This window comes from Colletotrichum chrysophilum, assembly GCF_026319265.1.
Source record: "Colletotrichum chrysophilum strain AFK26 chromosome Unknown scaffold_156, whole genome shotgun sequence".
Classification (NCBI taxonomy): domain Eukaryota; kingdom Fungi; phylum Ascomycota; class Sordariomycetes; order Glomerellales; family Glomerellaceae; genus Colletotrichum; species Colletotrichum chrysophilum.
The window spans coordinates 13375-37443 of NW_026517443.1; the positions used below are offsets into that span (position 1 = coordinate 13375).

The window sequence follows — 24069 nt, forward strand, 5'->3', positions numbered from 1 at the left end:
CACTAGAGGCGGGACAAAGAGTGACATGTAGGTCATGTACTGAGAGACGGTCCATGAGTTCGTCATCTAATGGATGGTGTGTGGGGACCCCTAGGTCAGTAACTTTGAAAAGGCCGAACCAACAGAAGTGTAAGTGATATGGCGGTGGAGATGGTAGGGATGCTAGGAATTTCTTAGACCCTGACCAACTGCCCTGATGTATAAGGCCATCAGTCATCCCACGTTTCCACGTTTCCACTTCAGATCGGCCCTTTTATGATTGGACTTTATCTCCCTCTCGCAAGTAGGTATACCCCGGTAGCCTTTAGTCCCAACGGAGGGGATGAGCTATGCCTTTTCTAGCTTTACTTAGTCTGAACTATAGACTCCAAAGAACCACACGCAATAAAGGTAAAGCCAGGACCATGAACTTGATTGAACTGCGCGATGTAGCTGAGAAATTTTGAGCGTGGCACATGACGCCGACACAACTTTAACTCAAGATGGCAGGAGAACACATTAAGTTCCAGCTGCTGAGAGGGTCAAGATGAGGGTACGAGTCGGCATGTTGATGTCAGACCAGTTTTCCCGGAAAGGAGTTAAACAGCATTGGTTATCCTGAGAACCGTGCTGAGCGTCTGCAAGATTAGGGGGTCAGCGAGTGTCACCTCCAAGAGAACGTGGGCGTGAAGTTATGGTGCAATACCATCATTCAGCTGGACTGACGACTTTGGTACTGCGCCCGCCCAAACATCGCTGCTCGGTTCACTAATACGGGATCAGGAAGTACAACTTCAGTGCCTAACGAGACTCATCATACATGCCTTGACGCTATCAGGATGAATTTCATGTCCTGTCCAAACGACGACTCCATTGGGCCGAGTGTTCAAGGCTGCCGTAATGACTTCGACTTCACGCTCAAGTTCGAGAGAATCTTCCTGGAAATTCTACCCGCTACCTTATTCATCGCTCTTTCGATCCCAAGGATCATAATTTTGGTTCGCAGACCAAAGATAGTGGGCGGTATAAGCTTTCAGTGCATCAAGCTGGTATGTGCCTCGCGAAATGTGTGTCAACCACTCATGTTAACTCGTCAAAATAGGCTGCAACTACCATCTACGCAGTCTTACAAGTGGCCAATCTCATTCTCAACAGTACAGTTATCGCCCGGGCAACGGCGATAGCAACTGTTGCTGCTGCTTTGAGCCTTATCGCAGCACTATGCATGCCGGTACTGAGCTTCTTTGAGCATTCTTGCTCACCGCGACCTTCCATCTTGCTCAACACATTCTTGATCTCAACTATTCTCTTGGATGCTGCGCAAGTACGATCGCTATGGCTATCCGCCGTCACCTTCCGCGAAGTCACCATAGCGCGAATATTCACTGCTGCCGCCTCCTGGAAGATTGTCTTGGTTGTGTTGGAGTCTTGGCAAAAGCTGTCGTGGATTCCCTGGGACCGCAAAGATCACAGCCCAGAGGAAACAAGCGGCGTATTCGGATTAGCGACCTTCTCATGGCTCAATCCGCTATTCATATGTGGTTATAAGAGAGTCTTGACTGTACCGGATCTCTTTCCTCTCGACAAGAGTTTGTCAGTGAAGACTCTCCAGGACACTACTCGAAGACTAGAGCCTCAGAATTTTCAGGGGCAGAGCCATGGTCTTGCCAGAGCGCTCGGGAAACGCCTGGTTACTCCTTTGTTACTGCCAGTTGCTCCCCGGATTGTGCTCCTTGGCCTTGTGTTCTGTCAGCCATTTCTCTTGGAGGCTCTTCTGAACTTCCTAGAGGATCCGAAAACCAGTCAATACGCCAATAGAGGTTACGGGTTGATAGGCGCTACGTTCATCGTCTACATGGGCATTACGATCGCCAATGCTTTGTATTGGTATTTCCAGGAACGGCTCTTGTGTGCGATACGCGCCTATTTGGCTGCAGAAGTTTATAGGAAGACCCTTCAGGCCAAAATTTCAACTGCGGATAACTCGGCAGCCTTGACATTGATGAGCGCGGATATTGAGCGAGTCCGTATGGGGCTTATGGAATTCCACGAGTTTTGGGCTAATCCGATACAAGCCGGTCTGGCCTGTTGGCTGCTCGAAAAGAAACTCGGCGCCTCGTTCGCCGTACCCATCGTTCTCATTGTGCTGTGCATTGCCAGCTCTGCGATTCTTATGCGATATATCGGGCCACGGCAAATGGCTTGGATGGAAAGGATCCAAAAGCGCATCAGTCATACGGCGAACGTCTTTGGTAACATGAAGTCCCTGAAAATATCAGGATTGGAAGTTCCCTTTGAAGACACCATCAATTCGCTACGGCTGGACGAACTCAAGGTCGGAGGCAGATTCCGGTGGTTCCTGGTCATCTCGGTGGGCATCGGATTCACACCTGTTCTGTTGGCTCCTGTTTTTACCTTGGCTTTCACAGCCCGGGATCTTGACGTCACGACCATCTTCACCTCCATTTCGTATTTACTCCTGCTATCAGAACCGCTTTCGTCCCTCTTCCAGCTGGTTCCTCAATTGATTGCCGCTTTTACATGCCTGCAAAGGGTGCAGTCTTTTCTGCAGGAAGAATCGCGGCACGATTTTCGAGACCACGAGGTTTTCATTGATCCTAAGGTTTCGGGTTCGCACAGCGCAGCCTCACCAGTTGCCAAAATAATCGACGGGAGTTTTGGCTGGACCGAGGATTCTTTCGTCCTGAAAAACATCAACGTTGTGATTCCTCCCGGTCTGACCATGGTGATCGGCCCAGTTGCTTCTGGCAAATCCATGTTCTGCAAAGCTTTACTCGGCGAAATCCCCTTTACGGAAGGCCAGACTGTCATGAACATCAACTGCCGCACTGTTGGGTACTGCGAACAAGTTCCATTTCTATGGAACGCATCTATAAGGGACAACATAGTTGGTTTCTTCACGGCTGTGGATGAGTCGAGATACGCAGCCGCCATTGAGGCCACTATGCTTTCCCAGGACTTCCGTCTTCTTCCCCACGGCGACCTAACCGTGATCGGCAGCAATGGAATCAGTCTGAGTGGAGGACAGAAACAAAGAGTGTCTATAGCGAGAGCTCTGTATAGTCACTGCGACCTCCTCGTTTTCGATGACGTCTTAAGCGCTCTTGATGCAGATACACAGGAGCACGTCTTCCGCCGCGTATTCGGTCCCAGCGGGATGCTCAAAAGAAGAATTGCGAACGCTGTCCTCTGTACCAACGTTTCGCAGCATCTCCAGGCAGCTGACTATGTCATCGCACTGGCCGCCGGCGGCACTGTTGCGGAAAAGGGTAGCTTTGATTATGTCATTGCCAGCGGACAAGACGCAATTCATAATTTGCTAGGGTCAACTGGTCCCAAGAATGGTGTGGATAACGAGAAATCAACGACATCAGCATCAATCACAAATATTGATGTTGCAACACCCCACAACCAACATACATCATCTGAGGACCAACGGGATACCAAAGATGGTGCACGCAGTATGGGCGACGCTTCGGTGTTTCGGTTCTACTGCCGGAAAATCGGAGCAATTCCGATGCTCGCATTCGCTAGTTTCGGCATCATGTTTGGCTTTACTTACAACTGCCCGACTATTTGGCTTAAGTTTTGGGGCGAGGATGTGGTCTCAACGAACCCGGCACATTCGACATCGTTCTACGTTGGTCTTTACGCCCTATTCCAGTGCTTAGCACTGGGATCTCTCATTACGGAGGCGATTCTTGGCTTCGTCGTCATCATTAGGCTTTCCGGAGCGAACTTGCACAAAGACACCCTCCGAGCCGTGTTTGCCGCGCCCCTGCGTTACTTTACGGCGACAGATACAGGGGTACTGACGAACTTATTTTCTCAAGACATGACTCTCATAGACGGGGAGCTTCCGCAGGCCCTCACCAACACATCGCTCCAAGTATGGGTTGGACTGGGATCAGCTGCTGTGATTGCGACCTCGTCTCCCTTTGTGATGATATCGTATCCCTTCATTGCGGCAATCATCTACGGTATTCAGAGGTTCTACCTGCGTACTTCTCGTCAGCTGCGTATGTTGGATTTGGAGGCAAAAGCTCCTCTCTAGTGAGTCTCAACTCCATCGGTAATGGGTTCGACACTTTGCTTATCTGTCTCAGCACCAATTTTATTGACACCATCAGAGGTTTGGTCACCTTTCGTGCCTTTGGCTGGACGGATGAAGCCACTCGTCTTAACAGCTCGCTCTTGGACACTTCGCAGAGGCCCGAATATCTCTTGAGTATGGTACAGCGTTGGTTGTCATTTGTCCTGGGTATTGTGGTCGCCCTGATAGCTGTGCTTGTAGTGACCCTTTCTACACAACTGCGCTCTAACGCAGGCTTTGCCGGTGCTAGTATGGTGTCTATCATGTCGTTTGGGAGAACACTGGCGAACCTTGTTGAGAAGTATACGCTATTGGAGACCTCTATTGGTGCTGTGGTGAGGCTCAGATCGTTTTTCGAAAACACCCCTCGTGAGAAATTGGCAGGAGAGGTCGTTGTCCCGCCTGCTTCGTGGCCGGAAAAGGCATTGGTCGCAATCAAAGGAGTATCTGCGTCTTACACGTAAGTATAGGCCTGATCAAGACAAAGTTGATTCTATGAGAATTTGCTGACCGACTTTGAGATACCATCACGACTTGACTTTGAATGAGAATAGATCGGACACAGCTTCAGACTACGCCAATCTTGCTCTTCAGAATCTCACGCTTACCATTGAGCCGGGTCAAAAGGTGGCAGTGTGTGGACGTACCGGCAGGTGAGCACTACCCTCAAAACATGATTCATGGTTATTCACTTACACCATGAACAGTGGAAAATCATCACTCGTCCTACTTCTTCTACGGCTCCTGGACCCTGTTTCATCCTGTTTAGGTGATATTTCCATTGATGGTTTCTCCCTCTACACCATCGACCGTGCCACCTTACGCCAACGTGTGATTGCGGTTCCCCAAGACCCAGTGTTCTTTCCAGATGGCGTGTCTTTCAGAATAAACCTCGACCCCTTCACAATTGCGACCGATGAAGAGTGCCAAGCGGTGCTGGAAACTGTGCGGCTTTGGGGATTGGTCAGTGACCAAGGCGGGCTCGGGGCTTCGATGAACGCGGACGCTCTTAGTATTGGACAGAAACAGCTTTTCAGCCTGGCGAGGGCGGTCTTGCGGAAGCGCGTGCGCATGCAGGAATTCTTAGCAAGTGCTGGAATTGAGTATGTGGACACTGCTCGATCCATAATTGGCAAAGATGACATAGAACTGCGGCCAACATCTGACACTCTTCGAGAAAGCAACTTTGGCGGGCTGCTTATCTTGGATGAGTTCAGCAGCAGCGTCGACGTGGAGACGGAAAAGCAAATGCAGCAGATTCTATGGAGCGAGTTCAAAAGCTATTCTATCCTTATGATAAGTCACCGACTCGACATGGTAATGAACTTCGACAGAGTCGTGGTGCTCGACTCTGGAAAGGTGGTTGAGCAGGGAATTCCACAAGAGCTGGTTCAGAAAGAGGGCAGCTGGTTCAAACACCTATGGACAATCGGTAGAGAGCGGTGAGAAAAGATACGCAGGGCATTGAGTAAGAGGCTTGCAGAAACCAGATTGTCACTAAGTTGAGGGATATCTTCTGGGGATTTATCATGATTGTTAGAGTGAAGTTCACAAAATGGAAAGGTCTAAGGCTGTTCGGCAGATGCAATTAGAGCCCAGAACGTAGTTCACAAATGATTGTAACACCCGGCTGTGAACATTCCACGAATATCAACATTTTCAACTATCAATATGCGCGAATCTAAGAACTGCACTACAGCATTATCCTTGCATGCCCTATCCTAGTGTTGTCTTATGGAGAATTCCAGCGCGAAGTCAAAAATCAAAATGCCAGATTCAAGACGGCATGTTCCATAGGTGCGAAATTGGCGAAACGGAACGATACACGAACAGCAAGCCCTCTTAAGCCAAAGGTTTAATTTGAAACATTGATTATATTCTGCTTACTCGAGTGGCCAGATATATAAGTAGGTACAGACATATATTATATTCAACTATCTTAGATATGCGTCTCTCTAACTTTCATGTCGCATCGTTCAACTCATCCTCAACGCATTGTAACGAATGACAAGGGCACTGCATCCCTTGAAACTCGGGCTATGATAGTCTCAGACGCACCAACTTTAAAAGCTTTATCTAACGGTCCAGTTTTCATCAATCCAGTCTGAAATCTTATCAAAATTGCGACACTTGTGGTGCGTGTTGAAGTCCGCACGCGCACCCGCCGGTCCGCCTATGCGAACCATGAGGGGGGTGACGTCGGCGAAGCACATGAGTGAGATGCGCAGGGCTTCCAGGCAGTGATCGACATGAATGCGGTTCTTTAGGGGGTCGTTCGACAGCCCAACTGGGATCTTGTCATACTTGCCCACCTGCCACCAGGTATACACTCGTATCATGTTCTATGCAGAAGGCGAGCGTATCAGCAAACCTATTTCGGCGGGATTTGGGGAGCGAAACTGGTCATGTGGGCTTACCAGGCAATGGAGTTGATGGAAGACCTCAAGCAGTGCGACATAACCGTCGCCTACATCTTCAGGAACATGCTTCAGGTGATCTTCTTCAGATCGATTGAGACCTGCAAGCCTTTCAGGCGGGATTTCGACCGCATGCTCTGGTTTTTGGTCAGCTGGCGAAGGCTGGTGTGTGGGTGAGACGTAATAGCAAACTTACTATACGTGAGGTCAAACCAGGCTTGCTCTCTCTCTGGAGTTGGAAGCCCACGGTAAATGCTTGTTGAGTTAAAGGCGTCATTGAAATCCATTTGGACATATTCAACGGCCTCAAGTGCAGGAGCTGTATGAGTCAGAACGCGTCTGTGTTTTGTCTTACTGCCCAGCTTTGCCAGGAGGGTTGAAGGACAAGACTTACACCACATAGACAGTTGACGAGCACAATCCTGATCAGTCGGAGCTCGCAAGAAAGAAAATACGAAACCGAAAGCCATGCTGAGAACCAGTATACTTAGAGGAATGAGGGAGCTCTGAAGTAAACCAGTAATCCGTGATGGAGCTCTTTGGTTCCATTCTATCCAGCGGAAGCGCTGCGCAATACTCTTCTCGCCGGCGTGGCAGTCGCCAAAGTCTTCAACAGACTCAGAGTCACGACTGTCGGCCGACATGAGAGGCTTGTAAGATGGGCTCTTGACTCCCATTGTAGACAGCATTGTGGATGGGCTGGGTGCGAGGGCGAATTCAGAATGAAGAAGGGTTAGACAAGTGGGAGACAAGATGCCTAACGCGTAGCCTACTGATAGCGGAAAAAAGGAGTCTCTGAATGATATATGATCGTATTTCCGCAAATCGCTTGCTCGGGTGAATACGAATGTTTCCCTTACTCAAGTGATTAGAGTCTAACCGGCGGAGCGGCGGAGGATACGAGAGCTTTAATTTTCCAGACGTCAATTTCGGTGCGGTAAATACTTTAAGTTCCTCTATACCGAGAGAGTTCCAAGAAGGTCAAGAAATCCCTTCTAGAATCGACTGATTCCATCGTCAGAAGAACATCGTGCATCTGGATCAGTCTAGCGAAGTCTTTTCGCTAGCTCGTTTCATCGTGTCAATGGACCATGTTGAAGGGTTAGTACTGTGAAGCGGAATTGGCGGAGTCGTTGCTTCCTATGTTGTTGGCAATTAGGAAACGGCATTATTGAGGCTAGGTTATGATGCTTGCCAACATTCCTCATCAGGAAAAGGCCAAAACTAAGATCGATAAGGGTTGCAAGCAGTATTTGATGGAGATACAAAGAAGGTACAAGTTGTAGGGTTACCTAGGATATGTTGCGAATGGAAGTTGAAGGCATACGGACGGAAACTATCGTGTAACTAGCGTGAGGGGGTTCCGCGGAGATAACGTCGGGGCCGGGCTTCCTTCTAAGAAGAGAAGTCAGCCAACGCGACCCAGTTCCCATCAACGAGCGGATACGCATCCAAAAGACACTTGGGGCGCTCCCTGATTTGGCTTTGATGATGCATCTATTGAATGAGTCGGACCAAGCGCGCACCCGAAGTTAATATGTTACTAAGTACCCATCTATTGAATGAGTCAGTGGAACTGTTGGGGTAAGGTTAGCCGCTAGTGCATTTTGACAACGTATTCCTATAGACCCTTAGAACAAACGGATAGACTCATGTTCGAGACGAAGTGCTTGAGTCGTGCGATATTGTTGAATGCAATGGAGGCATGGTGTAAGACGCGATGTCAAGAGCGAGAAGTCGACTGGAGAGAGGAGTTATGCAAGAGGCACATCGCATTCCCAAGGTGAAAAGTCCCGAAGGCTCAGAAGTACGCAGAGGAATTGCTTCCTTCCAGGTTGGCCTTATATGTTGCCATTTGAATATAAGTATAGAGACTTCCCGCCCTTCTAGCACGCCTTTGTCTCTCATCATCAAAGCCTCAACGATCAACACAACACAACAATAACACATTCTTATCAAGTCCTGATTCGAATACCATCACCTTTTAATAATCAAAATGAAGTCTGCCATTCTTGCCATTATTGTCACCCTCGCGGCTTCCGTCGCCGCCTCACCCGTCTCTGAGCGCGCCATTGGCAGCATCACCGTGAAGCGCTCTACCCTCATGAACACGGCCTCCAAGCGCGACAAGGCTGCTGATAAGGTCACCGAAGAGAACATTTCGGACAGCGTCAACTACATCCTGAAGTTGTTCATTGACGGAGACAAGCACCCCGACGCCTACCAGGATGAGATCGACGCTGCTGATCCCAAGCAGGTCCTCGGATAGGGGATTCCATGAGAATCAAAACCACAGTCTCTGCGGTAAGTTTCTGAACATATTTGTTCAAGTTTCATAGCACCGCTTGGTACCTCTTACTAATGTATTCACTGTATCACTAGGCGAGATGTCTTATTTTCAGGTAGAATCCTCACCGCAGACCAGAATGACTGCGTTGGACACTGGCGGCTCTGAGCGGCGGACCCGCGATATGGGTGTACTATACTCTACCCATTGTAAATGGTGGCAATCTCATGTTTGTTAGTCACGTAGTCCTAGTGTAGGGATTAACCTAACCAAATGAATGAGACCAACGGATTACACCGCACAGAGCTATGTACAATACGCCTTGGTCGAATGATGTTGAACATGCTAACTCGTTAACTACCAAGTTAAGTCGTTGACATCTTGTAATGCTTATCTCTTTACATTTGTATTATGCATTATCGTAGAATTGTGAGGTCTAGCCACCTACAGCCTGTACCAGGCGTGTTGTTAGGGATCATGCCTGCAGCCTGCAGCAGTTCGTCTTGTAGTTGCCAATAAGGAAGACGAACCGTTCTGTTAAAGTCACGGACCAAGGACAGCCATTTGTGTGGGCCGTGCTCTTCAGTCTAGCGTTATCTGCAATGTCAGTAATACATAATAGCATTCTGAGATATCGCATCTGGAAAGATGGCTCTGTGAGCCAGATTGCTTGGGGGTAAATGCCTCTTACTTAGGAATAGTTATCCGCGTTGTGGGGATGAGGCCATCATAACCGCAGTGTTTGTATGAGATACCTTACATGAAAGAGTTGTTATGTTCTAAAGAAAAGATCATCAGGGTCGAAGAAAAAAACAATTTAGTATCTAAGCATGATTTTATCCGCCTCGTAGCGCCGGAAGCCTCACCAAGAGCAACAGTCCCAGTGCAGCAACGCAAAAGCAAGCGCAACCTAGATATGGCAGTCCGATCCAGAAGCCGCCAAGTTCCATGCCCAAACTGAAGAGACCAGCAAGCACAGGCTGTGCAAATATCATCCCGGCCGTCTCGACCAGCGACATAATTGAATAGAGCTGCGTCCTGTGCGCGCTGTCCATGTACAACGCACAAAGACTGCGCGCATAGCTGCCCCAACCTGAAGCAAGTGACAAGAGCGCGAGCCCGCCGGTAAAGGCGCTCAAAGTCGGCGAAACAGCCATACATAGGCTGCCAAGTAAGAACATGGCGCAAGATGCCCGGGCGAGAAAGAGATCGCGCTTGTTGCTGTCAGTAAAGCGCATGATCTTTGGTGCCCGAGGTGAGACGAGAAACTTTGAAAAGTTTGGTAAGACGGCGGTGATGACAATGAAGACACTGAAGCCGTAAAAGAACGAGAGAAACCCCGTTTGAGACGTTGGAATCTGGTAGCGCCTAGAGGCGAAGATGATCATAAACTGGAAGATAGACAGCGTAATGGGGAATAAGGCAAGCATTGCCAATATGAGGATGACCAGAGACGGCATCATAAAAAGGCTTGAGACTTTTCTTAAGTGCTGAGATAGGCGCTGAAAAACGTTGCTGGTAGGCCAATCCGTAAAGATATCTCTCGGAGGCCGGGCTGCCGGTCGTGTCTCCGGAATGAGGCGGATGGCGTAGCCAACGGTAGCGAAACCAAACAGCGACAACCACATGACTGGCCACGGCCCGGTCTTGTCCATCATCCACCCGGCGATCAAAGGGGAGCCGAGGTTTCCAATCATGGATGACAGATGGGCGATCATAAACTTTTTAGCTCTGTGAGCATGGTGAGCAGCTGCCATCACAAAACGGGGCATATTATACCAACCTATTTTCAGGGGTAGTGATATCGGTGAGCATTGAGAATATCACAGCAGACACAACAGGATTGCCTCCGCCGATAACCAGTAACGACGATCCAACCCACATCGCATTGAGTGGAATTGCCGGGGTAAACGCGCAAACCGCAAGGAACCATAGCTGATCGAGCATCGTACCTAGCACAGCTAACCGGAAAACTATCTTCCTCCCTACTCGGTCTGCAACAATGCCCCAGGGCAATGCAGCCACAGCGGCTATGGCGGCCTGGAGAGAGCCGTAGATGGCGAATACCATTGCGACCTTGCTTTGAATGGAATCCTCCTTGCACTGGTTCTCGCCGATAGGCTTCAGCACGCCGTAGTGCTGCCGGCATACGATATCCTCGACTTGGCGGGTGGCGGGAATAGTCCACAACCCGGCTGAGCTAGCGAAGAGGAGGATGACGGCGTACAAGACGGTATCAGCGCTATCAACTCTATGATTTTTGGGCTCATGGACGGTGGCAGTGATATTGGTGGGTATGGCGACATCACTGCGATGAGCTGCGGCTTTCTGAGGCTGGACCAGTGGTTGGAAGTCATCGGAGAGTAATGGACTTGATTCTGAGATTGTGTATGAGTTTTCCGATACTAGACACGGCTTTGTGTCATCGTCGCTAGCTGAAGGGCTTGCGTGAGGAGACATCTGTGTGCGTGCAGTGTGCTGCATTGTCGTTTAATTCGCCGTGGTGTAATTGCGTACTTTGGTCCAAAGAATATGGAAACGCACCCGGGACAGAAACAGAATTTGACAGAAAAAGAATTTGACGTGTGCAAGACTGTGCGGATTTCTAGAATACATGACTCAAACGATATCTTTGAGGGGTAAATGGGAAAGCCGGCCGGTACTTTTTGGTCATAGCTTGGTTCCGACAAAAAGAATTACTTTTCTATGGCAGGACCCAAGAGACACAACGGCCCAATTTGTCCGACTCCCTGGTAAGTAACCTGAGCTTATTCGTACACTGCATACGAATGGAATATTTATATAGAGTAGTTAGGAAGGAATCGGGGACAACAAAAGAGCTTATATGCCTGACTGGATAATGCCCGAAAATTCCCAGACGTATTATTGGGAGATGGTCGTAGACGGTCAGGTTCGTTACTTACAAGCGCCATCCCATCATCCTTGAAGGAGCCTTTCTGGATGCCGCTTCGGCACCCGAACAAAGTTCTGGCGATCTCTCGCCGGCTCTTGAGGCTTCACATTATCTTGATCGGGGTAAAATCCACGCAAACTGCCTCTTGCCTAGCTTTTCAACCCTTCCTATCCAGAGAATCTACTGTTCTTGTATGGCTGTCTACGTGTCGAACGTCCCGAGTTACTTCCAGTACCATGGCGAAACACATCTGGGGGCTTCTTCTGGAGGCACTTTTTGTAGTAGCGGTGGTGTTCGCGGCAGAAGAACAGAAGAAAACGTACATCGTTCATATGGAGCAGGCAGAGAGTGTGAGTGGCGCGCGTCTGAGGTCCTTGCAACAAGCCTCTCTCGACGCAATTGATGCGGATCCTGCCTCTGTCCTATACACCTACTCCAGTGCAATGAATGGATACGCTGCTCAGCTTACCGAAGCACAAGCCGAAGCGTTGCGCGCCTACGGAGGTGTGTTGTCGGTGAGGCCTGAAAGGATGTTTCAACTTCACACCACCAGGACCCCTCAGTTTCTCGGCTTCGCCAGCAACGAAGACCTATACGGGCAGTCCTCTTTAAGCCATAGCGCCTATCTTGAGGAGATAAATGAAACAGACTTCAAAGAAGCCGAGTCGAATATTATCATCGGCCTGCTTGACACCGGAGCTTGGCCCGAGAACCCAGGTTACAGCGACGAGGGGATGGGCCCCATTCCGGAGAAATGGAGGGGACAGTGTGAGGAGGGGGAACAGTGGACGGTTAAAAACTGTAATAAGAAGCTGATCGGAGCGCGATTCTATTATAAGGGATACACTGCCGCGAGGTCAAATGCGACTAACCTATTCAACTGGACTGGAGAGTATAAATCCCCTAGGGATAACATCGGCCACGGCACGCATACTTCCACGACCGCGGCCGGTTCCGAGGTTCGAAATGCAGGCTATAATAGCCTAGCAAAGGGCACCGCCCGCGGTATCGCTAAATACGCACGTATAGCTATGTATAAGGTCTGCTGGAAGGAAGACTGCGCAGAGTCCGACATCGCCGCTGCCATAGACCAAGCCATCATGGACGGCGTCAACGTCTTATCGTTATCACAGGGCCCTAACGAAACCGCATTTCACAATCACGATGCGATTGTCGTGGGAAGCTACGCCGCTATGGAAAAGGGCATCTTCGTCTCCTTATCCGCCGGCAACGACGGGCCCGAACCCGGCACTGTGAACAATATTCCACCGTGGGCGATGACTGTCGCCGCCAGCACGCTGGATCGCGACTTTCCTGCCGAACTCAAGCTGGGAAGCAACAAAATTGTAACTGGCGCCAGTTTGTACAGAGATAGTGCTGCAGGGGGAAAGCACCAATCAGCAGCAGATTCTGGGATGCTCCGTCTCGTTCTCGGCGCGGACGTCAGCAAGGGGAACGCTTCTACCGCATCTTTCTGCCTGAAAGACAGCCTTGACCCGAAGAAAGTGGCCGGAAAGGCTGTGATCTGTCGCCTGGGAAGGGGTTCTCTGAGAGCAAAGGGACAGGTTGTCAAGGAAGCCGGCGGCCGTGGGATTGTCATTGTCAGCCCGGCTCTGCTGGGTGATGAGGCGTACGCATCCTATTACGTCCTTCCAGGGATACACTTGAGCTACAAGCAAAGCATTGAAGTGGAGGCTTATGCAAAAACGCCGAATGCCACAGTTACCTTTCAGTTTCGTGACGGCAGAGTCGGTATACCGGCACCGATCATCGCCGGCTTCAGCGGTAGAGGCCCAAACATGGCGGCGCCTAACCTGCTCAAGCCTGACATCACCGGTCCAGGTGTAGACATTCTAGCCGGCTGGACAAACGACAACTCAAGCACTAATAAGGGTGATTTCGCCATCATCTCTGGAACTTCCATGTCCGCCCCTCATCTGGCTGGCATCGCGGCATCTATCATGGCACGACGTCCAAAGTGGAGCGCTGCCGAGGTCCGCTCTGCCATCATGACTACCGCATATACCACACTCAAAGGCACCTCATCGCCTATGTTAGAAAAGCCGAATGACACTATTACGAACCCTCTCAGTTATGGAAACGGCCACGTGGACCCGATAGCTGCCTTGGACCCGGGTATGGTCTACGATATTTCCCCGTACGAGTACCGCGACTCTCTTTGCGCTTTCAATACTACGGTGGAGTTCACGAGAGGAATCACACGGAGCAACTTTACCTGCGCTCCTGGGGTGAAGCGTAGCGTCTACGACCTCAACTATCCTTCCTTCGCCGCGTTCTACAACGTCTCAACGACGAACGGAACGCACACGGCCATGTTCTCGCGCACTGTCAAGAACGTGGGCGGTGCCGGAACTTACAACGTTCGCGTCTTGGTAGATAAACCGGACATGGTCACGGTCAGCGTGAAGCCCGCTGCGCTTGTGTTCACATCTGAAGGGGAAAAGCAGACTTATGTAGTAGCAGCGAAGATGCAACCGTCTCGTATCGCTAATGCCACGGCCTTTGGCAGACTGGAATGGTCGGATGGGAAGCACGTAGTGGGCAGTTCGATGGCTTTCGTATGGGGTTTTTCGCGTTGAATTGGCATACAACTTCTTCAGCCTCTCAAAGTCATTAATGGACGTAGGAATCATGGAGTTTGTAAAATTCAAGTGTAGAGAAACATGGGTAACTAAACGAGTTGGAAATTAGTTACTTGTGCTTGCCAGAACAGCTTAAAAGTTTTTGACTACACGTGTCACAATAGCCACTCGCGCAGCTGGGTCTCGGTGTTGCGATGACTTTTAGTCATTGATGGATTGTTCACGCTGGAGAAGGTCCAGGACCCTGAATAACGCTTGCTGTTCCCGGCCACAAAGGTCATTGCGGGAGGGCCCGAGAAGAAAAGAGACAAACAATGTTCTTGTTACTGGTGATGTTTCTTCACTTCGGCAAAATCCCGATTCAAATTGTTCATGTACAGGAGCAGAATGAATACCGTGAAAACCCCCGTTTTTCCTAAACTAAAGCATTATCTCAAGGACAGAGAGGGGAAAGACCAAGCCACCTTGATGAAGCGAGGCCTAACCCCTCAAGGGTATCTATCTACTGGAAATTTTATCGCAAAACCTATCATGGCCCTATTCTTATCACAGCCAGATCATTAGCGGCTTCAGTGTCTAGAATAGGTCAGTCTAGGCATGCACCTTGAAGTAGGAAGCGCACCTCTCCCCCTTAATTTTACAAGGTATAAATATAACGTCATTTCCTGGAAAGCTCCTATTCCAGTCTAATCACAAAGCTTCTTTATCTCTTGTAAAGCTACTGAAGTAGCAGCCAGTCCTCAGTCCTCGGGATTAGCAAACACCGCGCCACCTTATTCCTATTTATGACATAAATCTATAGGACGAACGAGATGTATGGTATCGTCTCCCTTCCTTCACTACTTATTTGAACTATAATATCGCTGTGTTTCATATGAGCAATCCAAGTCTTGGTTTCTATCTATGTCCTTGACCTAGTGACAAAGCTCCTCAACGCATCTACCGCCTCCTCCCTGCTCTTTTTGCCTACTAGACTGCTGGTGATATTGTCTTGCTCCGACTCTGGGGCCATGCCCTCATTTCTCGGCGGGTTGTTGTCAAGATTTGTTGGGAAAGGATATCCGTTGCCGACGGCAGCTATGAAAGACTTGACCTCCTCACTCATCCCTTGCTCGTCGTACAACTTCACCAAGTGATCCCAACTCTTCTCCACCAACGGAACTGCATCGACAAACTCCATCGGCTTGCCAAAAGCACTGCTGATCTGCAACAAGTTCGCCATCCGGTAAACATCGACCGACTGGTTCTCCCCCGCCGCATGGAACAGCGCAGGGTTGAAAAACAGCCCGTCGCCCACCTCCAACGGCAACGCCACGTAATTCTTCAAGAAGAACTCGTTGAACTCGGGCCGTCGGTACGCCACATACCCAGGCTCGAATGTCTGGCTAAAGGGCAGCAGCCTCGTCGGCCCGCTCTCGATGGGGACCTCAGAGTGCGCCACAGCACCCTGCAGCGTCAAGAGCTGGCTGGCAACCTGCATCGCGCGGGGGAACTGCGCCGACGCCGCGGCGGTCTGGAAGCCGACGTGGTAGTCGCGGTGGCAGACCTGCGGCGCGGCGCCGGGCTTCGTGTTGTTCACCTGCGCGGTGATGCGGTACCCGGGCCCCAGCCACGCGCTGGAGATGAGGCCGAGGTAGGGGTTCGCGTAGTATTTCACGAACGACGCCGGGTCCGCGAGGCCGTGCTTGCTGAAGGAGTTCCAGATGCGGTCGTTCTTGCCGGCGCTGGCGAAGTGGTCGCCCTTTGCGACGCCTGATTTCTTCTCCTCCTCGATTATGGACGCGAAGGCGGCGTTGGCCGCTTCGATTAGGGACCTGTCGCGGTAGAGGCCTTTGGTGACGAAGACGCCGGGGCCGGAGATGAGGACGCGGTACCACTCGTCCTGGAGGGCCGCGCGCTGGTCTGCGTCGAGGCTGGCGTACGGCGGGAGGTCGTAGATGGGGATGTTCTTCTCGATCGAGGCGGCTAAGGGGTAGTCTTCCGGTGTTGCTGACTGGGAGCAGAGGGATGCGAATGAATCTATTGCGGAGGCTTCAGAAGTCGAGAAGAGACGTGCGGATGACGTGCTGGAGGGCCGAGCCCCGTTCGTCTGGCCGTTACGGATGGTCATGTTTCCTTTCGTGTGAGATGTCGTGACAATGAGAGTGGTGTGTAGAGGACTCTGTTGATGCTTTGAAGAAGTCAATTGTCGTAGTTGTGGAGGGGAAGCGCGGGGTATTTAAGACCGTGACCTGGTGGGTTTTCTCTCCACAGTGTTTTGGCTTGGTTCGTTCAAAGACGTTTGGTACGTCATGCGTCGTTCACTGCTGTATAACGCGTTCCTTTCTCTGAGAAGTTCTGGAAAGGGAATTATTCAACGATTCTTGGGAAACGCCCGGCTGCTTCTCCATCGGCCAGAATTACCCGTTTCAGGTCCGGATGGGGCCGGTTCTCGGCGGGCCCACCCCCGGATCGCTCCGCGAGTGTACTCTGCCAGCACCGGCGGCTGAGCCGAACAAGCCACCTTAATCTATACGTTTAAACGCGGCGATTCTTGTAGCTTTTGGTCCAGATTGTTTGGAAATATCTTCATGCGTAGTTAAATCCCCAGGTCTCGTGAAGTGGAGATCTCGGGATATGGTTTCCGATCACCCTATGAGATCTCGCTGTGCCCTCAGATCTAACGTTTCATCGGACCGTAGTTCCGGGAGGCTCATCGGGCGGCCCCATATGCTAGACTCATTAGTTTATGACGGCGTCGGCGGGGAGAACTGGCCGATGCCATCCGATCACGGGGCGTGCCAAAGGATGATGGTCTGTCGTCATTCAAGATCATTTCCCCGAGAAGGAAGAAGGCTGTTCGTCTACCCCTCAAACAACAAGGCTTGGAATATTCTCTTCCTGTTCAGTATACAGCTTGCGAAGCGCACTGATCATGTTCGGAACTGGCCGAGCGGCCAAGGAGTAACCTTGCCACGTCTAGGTTGATTCTCTAGCAAAAGCATAAAGCTTACATCGAGAGGACCTACTCAGTAGGTTATGACCTATCTATGGCAATACTAGCTCTTCTAGTAACCCATAAAACTGAGCTTGTTACATGCCTTGCAAGCAGTCAAGGTTATTATGTATCCAAACTCGGTGTTAACGGCGAATGGTCTTCGAATCGTTACGAGCCATGATCGGGGTTCGGCGCCTACCAGCGCCGCGAAACACGCCGGATTGGTTGCAGGCTGCTAAATTGCTATGATCTCTATTGATTCATATTCCATCATCACCGAAGTTGGTCGCTACGAGACTTTACAGCGGTATGTCGCTGCCTTTTGTTACTGTATTTGTCTCGAAAAGCGAGTTCGTCAACGTAGGACTCAATCGCAATTCGGACTCCGCAACGTGGTTCGGACTCTTTACGAGTGCGGGGAGGCTTCCCGCTGTAGAAGTGTCTCTACTTTACGACTCAGCAAATAGGACGGGTTTTACGCTTCATGTTCTGTAAACTCTGAACCTCTAGAGAGTTCTGCACGGCCCGATGTCCTTCGACATTCGGTACTGTTCGGCCGACTCGCGATGCCTCGGTATGACTACAGGTTCGTACGGATAAGCTTATTTTGGTTACGCGGGGAGTTACACGACAGACATTGTGTGAATAAATACGACCGCTTGGCGGCTTGGGATATTTATCATCATCCATCTCTTTACTTGAGGCTCAACCAATGTTGGCTGTGGTCCGAGGTATGAGTTCCGAGACCGAGGGCCTTCTTGACAGTCCCTTTCTAGGATCCCACCACCAGAAACAGCAGAAGAAAGCGAAACCGAGTCAACATTCGAGTCAAATTCCACTTGCTATGCACCATTTGGTCGGATGAACCAAAATACCGACTCATCGACCGGCGTGGTGGTTTTGGGGAGCACGACTACGGCTGGCCTTCGACCATTAGAAACTGCTACCAAAGCCTTAGCACCCTATCATAGCGGTGTAGTTTGCCGTAGCGTCCAGCAGGTTCCCTGCAGGCAGCAGGCCCGGCGTCCACGCGCCCCGCGATTCGAGGCTTAATTCCACCTAAGCCACCCCCGACATAGGGTACCCTCCGGAGTGCTTATTAGCTTACCTAGATACACGTTGCGTCGCGACGAGGTGCGTGAGTGGGGCCTCCGGACCGGCCAAGAAGCTGCCACCGACCCGCACCACATCGTGCGCACGCATGAGACCCTGCCTTCCTTAATTAGCCAAATTCAACCTCCACTCCTTCAACCACGACCAAGGCTGATCCGGGGCCAAGGGGGCAGCATGCCTCAACCATCGAAGCCCGAGTCCAAGAGGAGACATGTCACGACTGCATGCATCTCCTGCAGGGAGAGCAAGATCAAGGTTACCTCATCTCTGCGGCATCTGCCGAATTTCACAGGCTAACGATCCACAGTGTGACGGTGCCACGCCAACATGTTCCAACTGCAAGAACAAACGTAGGGACTGTAGATACCAAGCTGGGGAGGACAAACGCAAGTGAGTTTTGTATTGATTATGAGAGTCGTCGGAAGTTGACCTTACCGGGAATAGGCTTTCATTGCGCGTTGCTGTAGAGTTGCTTTCCAGCAGGGTCGATCAGCTTTGTCATTTCATCAGTCAAAATGGGCTCCAGCCGCCCGCGATGTCTTCAGAGGAGGGCAAGAGCCTCAACAGGATCCTGGAAACTCTGGGTCTCTCCAACGTCCAAGTCACGCTGGAGAAACCCACGCCGCCATCCATGAACTCAGCACTACCGATCGACCCGGCACTGTCACTTGGTCAGTATCCGCTTGCACCGGCTCTCCCTGTTGTGCACCCCATGGCGCCACCAGGCCAGCTGCCCCCCGACTTTGGCCTGTCCTTCGACGCAGCCGCTTCTGGTTTCGACGCCGTCCGTCACGGTCACACGCCAGCGACATGGGCTCAACCGAGGGATGCTGCGTCAAAGGTCATTGCGGACTGGGACTGGAGCCCCCCAGAGAACGGAGACATCATCGCTCCCGGCGTCGACGTCGCAAGCGTGCGCGCACCCAGTCATCCTCTGCTCAGCTCTTACTCGGGAGAGGGCGGCGGTGCGCTGAGCGACAACGAGAATGACGACAGCGCATCGGGGACGACGGAGGAAGACCTCGTCAACCAACTATCAGATCGGCTGGGGTCCCTGCATATCGGGCCCAACGGGCAGATTTCCTACTACGGGCCGACATCAAACTTCAGTCTTGTTGAGATGCCCGCGGGAAGCGACACGTTGGCAGTTGATCGAACTGTGCGGAACGACGGGCAGGAGCATCTGGACATGATGGGCTACGGCAAGACGATACCGCCAGATCTGGAAGAGCACTTGATCAACCTCTATTTTGCGTGGCAGGACCCTTTTTCGCATATTGTCGATCGGACTTTGTACGAGGACGCCAAGTACAAGTGGCTGGAACGGGAGGAAGACACACCGTATTATTCTGAGGCTCTCAGAAACGCAATGTTGGTTGCTCCGGTCCCCCAACGGAAAATAGGCATTGCAAGAGCATGTTTCTAACGCGATCCAGGTGTTCTCTCGGCGCTGCCTTCGAGTCCCGGTACCATCCGAACTTTGTCACGTTTCCCAAGTCTCTGCCCGACTTCTTTGCCGCGCGCGCCAAGACTTTGTTGGAGATTGAGCTGGACTCGCCCTCGGTGTCGACCGTTCAAGCGATGGTCGTCCTCAGCAGCCACGAAATCGGAGCAAATAGAGACTCCAGGGGCTGGTTGTACAGCGGTACTGTATCATTGCGCCGTTTCTTGAGGGAAGCTGAGGACATCCGCGCTAACAGAACATCCCTAAAGGAATGGCCATCCGCCTCGCCTTCGACTTGGCTCTTCACAAGGACATGACTCCCTACGTTACAAAGGGCATCCTGACGCCCGCGGAAGCGGACCTGCGTCGGAATGTCTTTTGGGGGACGTATGTTGTGGATCAGTAAGTGAAGCACGCGCAGACTTTCTTGTTCTCGAGTCCTAATGTAGTCTCCTGAAAGAACTCTAGGTTACTATCGAGGCCGGCCGTTCCGCGTCAGCCTCGACGACATAACAGTGCAAAAGCCGGTCGCTGGCGCTTCGGGGGCTGCAGCTTGGCTGCCTTATACGTCGCCGCGCAGCAATGGCTCTCCTCCAGCAGCGCTGACTTATCACATCGAGGATGTCAGCCTTCAGAGAATTGAGCTGTGCGAGATCATGGCTCCTTTAGGGCATACGTTGTAAGTGTGGTTTACTTTCAAGACTCCAAGCTACCCCCCGCATGCGAATAAGACGACTAACGATGCTCTATAAGATACGGCAACTCCAAGATTCCAAGAAACGTTCTCCAAGAAAAGAACGAGCAGATTGTCTCCCTGCTCTTCGTCTGGAAAGAGAACCTCCCCGAAGCTCTCCAAGTCGACCTCGAGGATACCGAAGGAACATACCTGCCACACGTCCTTCTCCTCCAGTCAGTAGCCCCCTTTCCCCCCATATTCCAAATCTCGCCACAGCTTAGACACCATCTAACCTTCACACAAACAGCATGCAATACTACCAGAACGTAATCCACGCCCACCGCCCCTGGATGTCCTCCTCCTACCTCCAGCCGCAGCCGCCGCAGGGCCCGGGCTACATGCACGCGCAGCGCATGTGCATCGAGTCCGCCGCCGCCGTCGCCAAGCTCATCCTGCTCTACGAGCGCCGCTATTCGCTGCGCCGCGTCAACATCCAGGGCGTCGCCGTCATCTTCTCCGCCGCCATCATCCTCATCTTCGCGTCCATGTCGCGCCGTCGCCGCCGCCGCCGCGCCAAGACCGCCGAGACCGCCACGCACCTGAGCGTCTGCTTCCGCGCGCTCGAGGAGCTGTCCGCCTCGTGGGAGTGCGCCAAGCGCTCGCGCGACTTTCTGCTCATGCTGCAGCGCAAGTGGGAGCTGAAGTCGCGACGGCTGAGCGGGGCGGCGGCGGCGGCGGCGAGACGGCCGGGGATGGGACCGACGTCGGGTGGTGGAGGGTTGGTGAGGGCGGCCTCCGCGGGGAACCAGTCGAGGAAGAGGGCGAGGACGGATAGCCCTGCGGGGTCGAGAAGCGTGGGCAGCTTTCAGAGCATATCGCCGTCGCAGCAGCCGGGAGATCCGGGTGTGGTGGATGAGAGGGGGGAGGTCGACCACGAGGGGATTGATATGGATATGCGGCTTGACCTCGACTGGGTCTTTGCCGCGGGAGGACAGGCCATGCCCGGAAGTTGGGACGGTTTGCTGCCTCCTGACGCGTTGTACTTCAACCACGATGCCCCGGAGTAGTAGGCCAGTCATTCTACATAATGACATCAAAAACACACCAGCGGAAGACGACTGTGACAAGACATGATGTGTCGAACGCCGGCCATGCTAACCTTGAATTACTTTTGATATGGTATCGCTACTAGAAGTACAGGAATTGCTTCTCCAGTCTTGAACAATCTCCCCCTTTCCCCTCAACCCCTATCTCCCTCACGCCGCCTCCTGCATATACGGCCACGAACCCCTCCACGACAACATCGTCATCAACGCCTGCGGACTACTCCTCCCAAACTGCGCCCTAGCCATCGCCAGGCTCTCGCCGTACTTACTCGCCCTCTCTACCGTGTAATTCAGCTGCCCCATCTCGCCGTACTGCCACACCCGCATCGTCGTCGGCGTCCGCCCCTCCGCGCGCTCCACGGCCACAATATTGTCGTCCGCTCGCTCCAGCGTCAGCCGCGCCTGCTCAAACTCCTGCGCCGTGAGCTGCAAGCCCGCCAGCGCGAACAGGCACTTGCACGCCTCCCGCAGCCGCCCCTGCGCCATGTACGCCGCCGACGTGCTTGCGTACAGCGCCGTCATCTCCGCGAAGTCGCTGCCGCCCGTCTCCCCCAGCCGCGCGAGCAGCTGGCCCTGCAGCCCGTGGATGTAGTGGATCGTGATGTTCAGCAGGCCGAGCCGCTTCTCCAGGTCCTTGGCGCCGTACTTTACTAGGGAGTGTAGAATGCGCACGCGCTCTCTGCGGTCGACCCGCCGGATGCGCGCCCAGATCAGGGTCAGCGGGTGCCGCGGGCCGTGGACCTGCTCGTGCAGGGTGCAGATGTGCGGGAGCAGCCACTCGGAGATGTCGCGCGGCTGGCTGAGCACGGAGTAGCACAGGAAGAAGGCCAGCTCCGGGTCCTGGTCCTTGATGATCCAGCGGAGGACGTCGAGCTGCGCACATAAGGCCGCGTGGGCGCCGCGGAAGTCGCCGCGGCGGCCGACGATGTGGCGGTGCGTGTCGCTCATGAAGTCGCCCCAGCGGTTGGGGCGGTCGCGGGACGGCACGCGCTGGCCGGCGGCGCAGAGCGTGTCGTCGACCATGGTCCACATGCGGCCCTGGAACGCGCCGTCGAAGAAGCCCTTCATGAGGCGCAGGATCTCGTCCGGGATGCGCAGGTCGGCGGCCGGGTCGATGACGCGCGGCATCGGCGGGGGCGAGGGCGTGCGGCAGCGGATGTCGTAGCGGGCGACGGCCTCGTAGTCTTGCTCGTCCACCGCGCCGGCGCCGGCAACTAGGCCGGGCTCGCCCTTGAGCAGCCGCACGAGCTCGCGCTGCGCGTCCTGGTCCTGGTCCGGGGAGGCGTAGCGCGGGTCGCGCTGCAGGTCGGGGCGGCGCTTGAGGTAGTGGGCGATGCGCTCCCACTCGACCTCCTGGTTGCGGACGGTGAAGCGGGTCTTTTTGCCGGCGGCGTCGCGCTTGTTCTTGACCTGGAGCATGGCCAGGACCTCGGCTTCTTTGAACTTCTTGTCGAGGCCCCAGCGCTTGATACGGGTCTTGAACATCCTCTCCCTAGAGCGCGGGTAACGTTCGTGTCAGTCCCCATTTTTTTTCATTACTTCACACCCCGAATCTCTTCCTGGGCCTTGTCGAAAGACGGGATGGAGAGAATGTTTAACATGGTGTGTGGAATTTTGGGTAATTCTTCTTTGGAAGGGGTTTTAAGAGGAGCAAGGGTGGGAAAGAGTGTGAACTAGCTTTGGACGGATGTATGGATGGGTTGGGCAAGGTGGGTTTCTTACGTTGCATGGAAGTAGTAAGTCTCCTCCATTATCTGCTTGACCTCCTTCAACGTCTTGTTCTCGTCCCGGTACAGCCTTGTGATGATCCCCCTGTGGCACGTCCAATGGTCCTCTGTGGCGTACACCTTGCTCTTGGTAACTATTGGCAGCGCCACAGGGGCGGAGACGGGGACGTCAACAGGCGAGACAGGAACAGACAGAGCAGCAGCAGCAGCAGGAACAACAGCAGCAGCGGCACCCTCGAGGCACGGGGAGAGCTGCTGCTGCTGCTGCTGCTGCGGAGACTCCATGGTGGTTGGTGGTGGTGGTGGTGGTCGGGCGCAGCGGCGGCGGGCTGGGCTTGCGGTTGGCGTGGAGTTCCAAGGTTTTTCCAAGGTCCAGATCCAGTCCAATCCAGTCTGACTATTCCGTCTCCTCTTCGCCCGATCGAGTAGTCGTCGGTCAGCAAATAGGTGGTCCTTTTCCCGCGCGAGGCTCGAGGCTGCGGGACAAGCAGATTTGGGGACAGCCCAAGCCACCCCCGTTCAGCCAAATAAACCGCACAACAACCCAGACGAGGACGAAAAAAAGAGGGGAATCCCCCAGGCTGGGGGGGACGGGAGGAGGAGCAGAGAGCTGAAGTCCGAGGGGAGGGAGATATGGAGAGATTGGGGGCTCCGCCGTCAGCAAGATCGGGCGAAGGCGCCTTTCCTGGGATTTCCTGGTTCAGTAATAAGT

At 52.8% G+C, this 24069-nt stretch overlaps 7 protein-coding genes across 7 annotated transcripts; 4 read left to right on the top strand and 3 right to left on the bottom strand.

The window, feature by feature from the left end:
• Nucleotides 1-6165: 6165 nt before the first annotated feature.
• On the bottom strand, nucleotides 6166-7199 carry COL26b_011911 (uncharacterized protein; the record flags this gene model as incomplete). Its single annotated transcript, XM_053184564.1, has 4 exons — nucleotides 6166-6435; nucleotides 6511-6647; nucleotides 6707-6829; nucleotides 6998-7199. The coding sequence occupies 4 exons, from the start codon at nucleotides 7197-7199 to the stop codon at nucleotides 6166-6168; spliced, it is 732 nt and encodes a 243-aa protein (XP_053031472.1).
• A 1307-nt stretch (nucleotides 7200-8506) lies between these two features.
• Nucleotides 8507-8965, top strand: COL26b_011912 (uncharacterized protein; the record flags this gene model as incomplete). Its single annotated transcript, XM_053184565.1, has 2 exons — nucleotides 8507-8767; nucleotides 8936-8965. The coding sequence occupies 2 exons, from the start codon at nucleotides 8507-8509 to the stop codon at nucleotides 8963-8965; spliced, it is 291 nt and encodes a 96-aa protein (XP_053031473.1).
• Nucleotides 8966-11947: 2982 nt separating this feature from the next.
• On the top strand, nucleotides 11948-14311 carry COL26b_011913 (uncharacterized protein; the record flags this gene model as incomplete). The annotated part of the gene is made up of 2 exons (XM_053184566.1): nucleotides 11948-12226; nucleotides 12275-14311. 2 exons carry the CDS (start codon nucleotides 11948-11950, stop codon nucleotides 14309-14311), a joined length of 2316 nt encoding a protein of 771 aa, XP_053031474.1.
• A 904-nt stretch (nucleotides 14312-15215) lies between these two features.
• COL26b_011914 (uncharacterized protein) lies at nucleotides 15216-16424 on the bottom strand (the record flags this gene model as incomplete). The annotated part of the gene is made up of 1 exon (XM_053184567.1): nucleotides 15216-16424. One exon carries the CDS (start codon nucleotides 16422-16424, stop codon nucleotides 15216-15218), a length of 1209 nt encoding a protein of 402 aa, XP_053031475.1.
• Nucleotides 16425-18939: 2515 nt separating this feature from the next.
• COL26b_011915 (uncharacterized protein) lies at nucleotides 18940-20254 on the top strand (the record flags this gene model as incomplete). The annotated part of the gene is made up of 3 exons (XM_053184568.1): nucleotides 18940-19775; nucleotides 19841-20054; nucleotides 20105-20254. 3 exons carry the CDS (start codon nucleotides 18940-18942, stop codon nucleotides 20252-20254), a joined length of 1200 nt encoding a protein of 399 aa, XP_053031476.1.
• Nucleotides 20255-20504: 250 nt separating this feature from the next.
• Nucleotides 20505-21591, top strand: COL26b_011916 (uncharacterized protein; the record flags this gene model as incomplete). The annotated part of the gene is made up of 3 exons (XM_053184569.1): nucleotides 20505-20527; nucleotides 20602-20757; nucleotides 20832-21591. The coding sequence occupies 3 exons, from the start codon at nucleotides 20505-20507 to the stop codon at nucleotides 21589-21591; spliced, it is 939 nt and encodes a 312-aa protein (XP_053031477.1).
• Nucleotides 21592-21780: 189 nt separating this feature from the next.
• COL26b_011917 (uncharacterized protein) lies at nucleotides 21781-23642 on the bottom strand (the record flags this gene model as incomplete). The annotated part of the gene is made up of 2 exons (XM_053184570.1): nucleotides 21781-23122; nucleotides 23353-23642. The coding sequence occupies 2 exons, from the start codon at nucleotides 23640-23642 to the stop codon at nucleotides 21781-21783; spliced, it is 1632 nt and encodes a 543-aa protein (XP_053031478.1).
• Between the last annotated feature and the right edge of the window lie 427 nt (nucleotides 23643-24069).